General features: G+C 37.9%; 1 protein-coding gene across 1 annotated transcript; it reads left to right on the top strand.

Annotated features, from left to right (window-relative positions):
- Positions 1-9841: 9841 nt before the first annotated feature.
- On the top strand, positions 9842-10003 carry SARC_05812 (hypothetical protein; the record flags this gene model as incomplete). Its single annotated transcript, XM_014300327.1, has 1 exon — positions 9842-10003. A coding segment is annotated over one exon (162 nt), but the record flags the coding sequence as incomplete, so codon positions are not given.
- Between the last annotated feature and the right edge of the window lie 232 nt (positions 10004-10235).

Here is a 10235-nt window from a genome sequence, read left to right as displayed (position 1 = left end):
ATGAATATGAATATATGAATAAATAATATATACAAGCATATATATTTATATATATACATATATATATATATATATATAATATGCATATTATATACATACATATATATATAGATATATATATAGATATATATATATATTTATATAGATATATATATAGATATATAGATATATAAATAAATATATATATATATATAAATGTATGTGTATATATGAGTGTGTGTGTATATATATAATATATAGATATATAGATATATAGATATATATATAAATATATATATGTGCGTGTTGGTGTGGGTGTGTGTTTTTATATGCATGCTGCCCAACTATCTGTTTACAAATAATCAGAAATCGCAGAGGATCCTGGAAAGTTTATATATTTTTAAGCTGGTTTTATTGGCAACTTGAGAGCTCGTATTGTGCTCAAAGGACATGAATGTATTATATAGACGAATTTCATTAGGATCCGACACGATCAGACACTGATCATTGGATATATCCATTAAGATATGTCGGATATGAAATATTATTTTTTATGACCAAAGCAAAGCATTCATTTTTGCTTGCACTTGTTCATCTCTGCTCTCAATTACGCTCTTTGCTGTACTTGATGTTCGGTTTGAAGTTCCTCGTACGTATTCACGGCATGAGTGCGAAAGACACGCGTTTTTGCGCTATGCTTTTTCGTTGTCCGCTCCTGATCTTTCCAGTTGCCAGGTATATGACATTGTCTGCGGAACTACTCTCGAGATCCGGCCTTGCCGTATTCGTGTGGGAGGGGTTCGCTTTGGATCTCCCTTGCCTTTTTATGCTGTTCCTAATCTTTCGGCACAAGGTATTCTTTATGTGGCTTCTCAGCGAGTCCGAGTCGCCCGCAGCATCCCTATTCATACGCTTATTCGTGGAACCTCGACATGGATCCTGGACGTGAACTATGCTTCCCCACATTTCGTACTTTAATAAGAGCCAGTGTGTGAATCGTTTGAGGAGTTAAATGATGTCACGAATCTCTTGTAGTTGTTATATACATTCATCTTTTGCACCGCCTCTCATGCTCGCGGGGTTGCCGCAAAGTTGAATAATAGCAAAATCAATACCATTTATGCACCCCAGAATCGGTTTTATAAACTGTCCGCAATGAGCTAAAAATAAATGATCTGAATGGTGCGAATTTCCTGGGGAGTGTGATTTTTTTATAACAATTTATACATTTCTAGTCGCAGTTTTCCTTTTATCACAACAGCACAACTTTCCTAGTCTGCTATAGCCACTACTAGAGTAGTAGAGAGTAGAAACCCCGGCTAGATTTAATATTGTAATTTTATCTTAATATTTTGCCAGTAACAAAGCTTTCCGTTTTTCATTACATATTTGTGTATAAAATAGCCTAATAGGCTATGATCATGGACCCTGGTTTTAAATAGCCACAGTGTCAGTCTGTCCGAAGCCGAAAGATTGACATATACAGTGTGTGATAGCCTTCTAAATCAAACATCAGTGTCCTGATGTTTGATTTAGAAGGCTATGACTCTGAGGCTCAGAACGGGAATCCATTTACTCTCGATAGAGAGTGAGAGAGTAGACTGTCTGGTCTTGTTCACTCTTGTTGAGTACATATTACGACATTTTGGTGATTTTACGTATTTGTTTCCAAGAACTTAGAAGAGAGTAGATACTCGATAGTCGATACCCCACCCGCGCCACCAGTATATTACCAGAGGCTTTAAACAGAAGCTGCACCTCTGGCTCACGGCTGTCTGTTTCTCTGTTTCTGACAGAGCCCAAAATTCCCAAAAAGCAATCTGCTTTTGTTTTGAAAAAACAAAAAGGGCCCGAGCCCCGACTCCCGAGGGGTTCCATTTTTTCTTTGGCCCGCTGGCTATAAAGCTCATTACGTTACGGCTGTACTGAATAAAAATAGAACGTCGTGTTTATTATTATGTTGTATATACGTTGTATGTGATACATAAAAACCCCAAATTTGAAATCTGCATTACACCTAGAAACAACGAAATAGACCATAGAGGCTATGTCGACCAACAAGAATCGATCACGTAAATTGAATTCGACAGTCAGAATCAGGCAGAAAGTGGCGGTCGCATTTGGCGCGCTAGTGTGGGGCAAGATTACTAACCTATAAAATACACCTTCATAAAAATACATCGGACCACATGTGTAATAAAGGTTGAACGTTAATGTTTATTTTTAAGTGTTGTAAACGTTTTAATGGAAAACTTTTTGAGCTTACGGCAGGTGCTGTTTCACGCTCACAAAGGTGATTAACCCTACCAAGTGTATATGCATAGGCATGTACACTAAACACACCTAGACGCACATGCTCAGTAGGTATAGGTCATCGTAAATTATATTCAATTTACAAGTGTCGGTAAACCGTATACAGCCCTTTTTAGAACAATATATGTCTCTGTGCAAATGGATGGCAAATGCTCAGCAAGTCACGCTATTGTACATAGCAGACTCTACCTGTCCATACGTAGATGCACGCAGTTACAATCGCCTATGCACCACTCCCCATTGCACGCAGAGCTGTACACACAACGTGCTCATGACTACACTGCACATCACACATCGGCTTAGTATGACAGGTGATCGGATACTTGTGTGCGCAGGCAATTGGCAAGCGCGTGGCCCTGTAGACCCAGCAGACACCAAGTCTCCCAGAGACTCTATATACTACACTACTCTACACTACCCACTAGTAGTTAGTCTAGTAGCTGAGAGACTGAGAGAGTTTTCACCCCGGAGGCCAGAGACTGTCCAGAGAGAGCAGCAGAGAGCATAACTCCAAAATACCAATTCTCAAACCCTTATTTATTTACATAACGATTTACTCGCGTGACTAAATACAAACAGAGAGTCAACACAAGAGAGAGCAATGCTATGAATAATATGATATGAATTTTGAAGCCCTGCGGCAAAGCTCCATGCGTTAAAAGTTGTAACTTTTATTTTGCCTCGAATAAACATTAAAGTTGTCTTTTATATCTCAATAGTACACTTTCATATATGATAGGTGCATTTTCCAGGTCACTCAGGTGACAGTCGTCACAACTGAAACGGTCAATCTCTTTTGATTGCCTATTATCACTTTCGTGGCCAAAAAATTTCACCGATCGGACAGCTTATTGAGTGCAGTTTCCAAAATAACTTTGTAGCTGAGTTGTCCTAAATAAAAGTTATAACTTTAAAAATCAAAAAGTTAACTTTCGAGTTGGAACTTTCATTCCGTACCCTTAAAACTTATTGAGCTTAGCCGTCTTGACAGCCTGAGACCTGAGACTGTGGTCTATATATACAAATATACTCTTTAGTCTATTAAGTAATAACTGATAAATCTATAAAGTCTATACTCTATATATTTTATGGCAGACGCCAGAGAATAGTAGAGATAAATATCGAATAAAAAGGACAAATCATTGCCCTCTAAATTAAAACATCGGGCTATGTTTATTCATACCCTTCGAGAACCCTTTATTTTTTTAAACAATGAGTCAGTTTATTATTTGTTTTTTTTTAACAAACGACATTTTTGTTAATTCTAAAAACATATAAATTACATCAATTCTGTGATTTCGTTAGTTTATATATTTAAAACGTAAAAGCTTGAAAGTTGAAAGGAAATGCGTTAAGGATCTGCCCAAAGTAGAATTTTTTTGTTTTGATAACTTATCAGATTGTATAAATTTTTGGTTTTTTTTTAAACAAACTAAACAACATCCTTAGTTTGTGTCTGCCAGTGTGGCCTGAGAACTCTGATGAAGAGTGAAAACTCATAATGAAATAGCAATAAAGAAGTACTTTTAAATTTAGAGGACATAACTCCAGGCCCTCTCTACAGGGTAGGACTCTGGGTATCTCTTTAAAAAAAACACCTGGAATTAATAAAGCATCCGCCCCCCGCCAACCGATTTTGGACCACCACAGATTGCAGAACCCTAAACCTTAAACCAGAGTAGCCAGTCCGAACAGCCTAAACATATTTTAAAATATCCAGGTGGGTTTATAAAATGGGACTCTTTTATTTTATAGCAAAAAACAGTAGTGGGGGCCTGGGGGGGGGGGGGGGGTGACTTTTTTAACAAACAGAGTCTCCAGACTCCAGAGTCTCCACACCACAAAATCAAATAGCCCACCTCCGTCCTCCGAAGATATTTACTATTTTTTTTGTTTGTTTTTAAAAACAATGATAGCCTTCTGAAGATATTTTCAGACGGCCATGAATATAATAATTATTATAGAGTAAAAAAACGATAGAACACATTCACGCTGAACAGAACATGTGCGAAATGTTGCCGTATGTATTCTATTTTCAATACGTAAGACACTCGTATCATATATGGATTGTACCAATATATCGCAAATTGGGTGTTAATTTAGCTTTAGACGTGTGGAAAACACCGTGTGGAAAACACCTTTTAGAAGTCTGTCAATCGCGATCTCCTAAGTGATATGATACTGATACATATTGGGGTTCTTCGGACAGCAAAAACTAAAATATGGAACTTGTTATAAAAAAATGGGGAATGGGATCATACTATTGTGACCCAAAAAAACCTATGTATTTGTTAATATGTAGTACGGCGTGGAATTGTAACATCATAAAAGTTATGGGGCCACTGTATGAACGTTCAACCTTAAGTCTTAAACTGCTACTTTTTGAAATATAATAGAAATAATACATATAATTTTTAAAACTGCACTTGAGAAATTGTCCTATAATTTCAAAAGTAGGGCATAATAGCTAATCAGAAACTGTAAAGCGCTCGACCTGACACCTTCCAGTTGGCAGTTGGCAGCTTTGCGCGCCTAAAAACAGGGCAAAAACATGATCACTCACTGACCTGAATATTGCACCCACTAAATTTGAGAAGAGTTTATATATGTATAAAAGGTGTCCTTTTTTAAAAAATAAAATAAAAAGAACAAACAATAAAAGTTGTTACTTTTTACTTTGTCACCGAAAGCGTCGCTGTAGAGCCCCGATTTCTTTTATTGAACTTAAAATCTGTCCGGAACGCTTTCCCCCCCATTTGTAGGCCCCAAAGAGGCCCCCGAGGGATCGTGGGTCCGTTATTTTATATGTGAGCGTGTGTGACTGAACAACAGTGCGTATTTGTGTGTTCGTGTTGAGTGAAAGTGAGGGAGAGATCCATCAAGAAGTTTCGCCCTTAGCTCACCCTGTATTGACGGCTGAAAAGAAAAGTTGTTTTATAAAAAAATGCTTTCCCCCTTTTGGTCTCTGAGGCGCCTCAGCCGTGTTTTATGAGGTTGGCCGTTGGCGTGGATTCTCACTGATTCTGATTCTGATGAACCTTCCATGTTTTACCTTTTGTATTCAAAACTGGAAACAGTAAAGTGTAAACACACTCCACACTCCACAGTCATCATTCACATAGATGCTTTCTATTTTTCCAATTGAGTATTATTTGTTAAAAAAACCTACCCACCCACAGACCAAAGCCTGGCCTGAGGCATCAGCTAAATACGTCCGCTGGCAACCACAGTCCGGAGGGCACAGACTATAGAGCCACAGGGCACAGGCCAGTGTGGGGACTGAGGACCCAGGGAATTATTTATTTTTACTTTCAAAAAGGCAATATCTTTTTAAAAAAACAAATACAATTGACATAGGTATAACATGTCGCTGATTCCTGCAACATCACATTATCAGTCCACACAGGATGGCATAGCATGTAAATAATAGACTAATAGGCCATTAAGGCGTGTAACGTTTATGTAAATATATAGTATGAATGTAATATTATGGCGGGGGTTTCACTTTTCTTCTAGAGAAATCAAATAGAAGGCTAGGGATTGTTTTTTACAGACTTGTTGTCTGTCTGAAGACTGATAACTTATTTATAATAGTAGACTATGCCTTGGTGTTTAAAAAACAACAACTGGTTGTTTGATATAGTGCGAAACCAGTTCCCATCGAAACCAGTTTCCACCCCGCAAAAAGAATTAAATGTATTTTACAGTACTTGTACATAGCCTTTTGAATTATACCTTGTATTGGAATTTGAACCATTGTGTTGGTTTGTTTGTTTTTCTGAGCTGGTAAACGACACGTCTTTTGGTTTTGACGACACGTCGCGACCGTCTTATCGCACTACATTCAGACATTCCCCGGGACAGTCCAATTTTTGTCAATAAGTGGACTGTATCAGAAAACCAAAAATATAAATTATGTAGTTTGGAATGAGAAGGTGATTTGAACCTACACTCATTCAGAATGGACTAGAATAGACCCACCAAAAAAATATTATGTCACGACCGTCTTGTCGAACTATTTATATATTCAGACGACATGTCGCGACTTCATCTATGATACCAGCTCAGTTGCTTTTTGAGGGGTTTTAACCCTATTTATTTATTTTATATTTGTGTTTTGTAGAAACAATAAAAAAACACAAGTCCACAAGTCCACAACCTCCCGGCTTCACCCACAAAAGTATAGACTACGGAGTACGATGGAGTAAATCGGTTTAAAAGACTATCGTCTAAACTGCGGTAAGTAAATATTTAGCATTTACACTTTTTCAGCAACAAAAATATGCGTTTGGTGTTTGCCTGTTTGGCCTCTTGAGTCTTGAATTCTTGATGTATAATTCTATTTATTTTTTAAATAAAATCAAAAGCCTGCCAGCCAGCCACCGGACACCAGTCACCTGCGGCTGCAGCCTGCATTCCCCTGCAGGGGGTGCCTCAGTGACTTGCCACCCCCTGGCCGAAGGCCGAAGGCCCGGTCGGCTCGCGGTGTATTTATTTATTTATTAAAAATTAATATTTATGACTGTAAATAGAGGGGGGGGTAACAAAACCCCATTTCGAGTTTTGTTTTGTTTGTATGTTCAAAAGCCTCTCGATCGAATACACAAAACACCGGACGAGAAACATAAAACGCTATTCATTTCCTTAATAGTCTCAAAACCACGACAAACACAGTACATGATGCTAAAAAATACAGACCTCGTTTATGGCGAAGGACATCAATGCAGTGTAGGAGATACCGCCACAGGCCTTAAAGATATACAAATAAGCGCATGCGAGAGTAGATTTCCAACGCCTACTCAGAAAAAACATAAGGAATGCGCAACAGAATGGCCCTCCATATGTACATTGAAAGACTTGAGTATTCTCGTTCCACTTAAGCAGCGTCAAAAGCTTACCTTTGGTCAAAAGGTGAAGAATTGTGTTGTGAGGCATACGAGAAGCCAATCGCACACGTGGCAGACGTGTACCTCCAGTGTTCCCATAATATCTGAAGGGAAAATAGCGGAAAGCTTAGATCGACTTCCACCTCTTTCCTCAATATTGAAATACACAACACCTGAGCTAAAAAAATATGTGACATTCTCGACTCTAATCACATATTCGAATACATACTCACGCCGTGAATACGACCGAAGAGCCCCACAATGCTCTGCAACTTCTTCTAAACGGAAGGACGACAGTAAAGATGAATTAATGGCTGCTAAGTTGAATGCGCTGCTGTGGTCCTGAGATACAGCGTGTAACCTATCCTGAGATACAGCGTGGAACCTAATACCAAGTACCGAAAGTGTTATTTCAGTATGTGCACGGATGGAGCCACGTTCCTGCTAGCGAATGAGACGATATTAGCAAAACTTTTCTGAATTACATTGTACTATAAGATCGCGGACTGAGTTTAACTGGCCTTCCATGGCCGTGTGTGACGGACAACACCAAAAGATACATCGAAGCGATGGACAATATCAAATGTAATATTCTTAGTTGATTGCATTTAGTATGGCACGAACTTACGAGGTTACAAGGTGTGCTGTCGTGTAACTACACGAACGCGCGAGATTACGTGAGGAGAAACAAGAGGAATTCAGCTGGATGTATGCCACTAAACAAACAAATACTGTCGAAGCGAATAGTGTAACAAACAAGACACGAAACTGCCGTTCACAAGACATTTGCGAAAGAAAATGGGCACTATTGAAAGATAATGACCGAAATGTAACCCTCTAAAGAAGAAATAAATAATATACCGGATCGGACTATTGACGCTCACATAATTTGACATTATATAAAATCTATTTCAGTTCAATGAAAAGAATTTATAAATACGTCTGACAATTTTAAAGTATCAAACGGACACAACAAGGGTCTATCTTAAAATACTTATATAATATAGTCTTGAGTTTAAAATCGATGTATGTGTAAATTTCTGATCGTTACGTGATATTGATCTTCGTGATAGTCGACGTGCTAGAGCTCATAATTAAACAATAACATTCAACGAAGCATGGTAATTAGCGATACCAGCGATTGAAACGATATTTGCAACCGAATAGAAATTTGCCCAGTGCTCGCTTATTCTTTTGATTCATCTCCACTATTTTATATAATACATTCAAGGTTCATGCCCATTCGTTCTTCCTGCAGTTTATTTGGAAATTAAAGTGTATTACCGAGTGATCCCCTCTCGTTTAAACTGTTTCGCAGCTCACCAGTTCCAATGTGGAGCTCAGAGTTTGTACCTCTCCTAACTGTGCGCAAAGTTCTTATGGCTCGCATTCCGCCAAAAGTTCCTGAGTGTAGTAATAATCTGTTTACGAAAGGTATATCATAGCGAGCCCTGATTTCATTGGTGACCTTTCTTCGAAGCTCGAGTTACGAGCGAACGACAGCCGATATAGGTTCTCCACATTTGGGACTACCACGTGATACATATTGCTAATAGATATGATGTGGACGCAAGACTAACAATCGAAACACACGATTTTAGAAGAAGAAGCGCGCATACAGAAAAGCTTTTTGTTTGCGAATCGGATCAGGTATATGTTTGACTTTGCAGCCAGCAATCCACAGCTAATACACTTTGAACTTCCGTACATAATGCACACACCAGTATATGCATATTCCATAATCATTCCGACAAAAACTGCCTGTTTGGGACGTAGGTGGTACTGTAATAGCTGCAATACACGATACTAATAAAGCTGAACGCCGATCTATATTGGCGGAGAGGTGCGCAAATATACCTTAAGCCTACGAGACATGATAAAGCTCCCGCTTTGACCCTTGCCGAGTCGTATTGTAGTCCATCGCGACAATTTCTGCTATATAATCATATACGGAAAATAAAGCTCATAAGAACGTCAAATTTATAACCAAAATTATGAAATGGACATTTACGGACAAAACATATTTAACTCGAAACCAGGTATAAATACTATATACTTATCACCGCCAACCGTCTTAACGAAAATATCGGGATGATTTATTAGATGCCTCTGGTGCATGGGAGTTTATATCAATACATACGCTACACTCGTGGCAAAGCGTACTTCCACAGTACATACTGCTTGTATCGATATAAATACGATCACTAAATATCAATTTGAGCCTGTAAATTATTATATTTATTTATGTATTTACAATTATGTATTTTTATGAATGTGTATATATTTTTAGAGTAAAGGTATGATTTTGTATTGAAAATCGATACATTTAGCCACAAAGTAAACGTTAAACGTGAACGCAAAAATGAATGAAAGCGATCACGAAGCAAATTCATACCACCATGAGTCCATGAGTAATTGGAGAAATACCTCCAGTTGAAATGCCGAGGTCGGAACGCAAAAAAAAAAACACGATTGATTTGAATTCGTTTTAACGAAAAACGAACTGGTTTGTGTCTGCGCTTGCGTACGAATTGAAAAATGATCTATTGCCAAGGCAATCCAACAACGTGCAAGGGAATGAAGAGAAGACTAATAAACACTGTCAGCACTGAAACAAAACATACTTGTGTCTGCGAAGACCCGGCTCTGCGATTATGTCTCAGCCCAGCGAGTATGAAGATGTAATATATGGCAAAGTGGCTTGCAAGGTGACCATCGATCAGTCCAAACTGGTGGTCACTCCGTCGGCCGGAAAATCTAAGAACGGCGCACAGGAATACGTTTGGGATGAGGTAGGAATTTGTAACAGTATCATATTACATTAAGCGCCGCAAAATCGCACCTGGAAACCAACAACCACAAATGACGCTTCCATTCAGTATATGTCTACTTGAATGAATATGAATACTTGAACGAATATATATATATATATATATATATATATATATATATATATATATATATATATATATATATATATATATATATATATATATATATATATATATATATNTAGTGTAGTTGTAGTAGTACGTATATAATATATATATATATATA

Source organism: Sphaeroforma arctica (assembly GCF_001186125.1).
Source record: "Sphaeroforma arctica JP610 unplaced genomic scaffold supercont1.386, whole genome shotgun sequence".
Lineage (NCBI taxonomy): Eukaryota > Ichthyosporea > Ichthyophonida > Sphaeroforma > Sphaeroforma arctica.
Note: the sequence above shows the minus strand (reverse complement) of the source record. Positions and strands in the feature narration are given on the sequence as shown.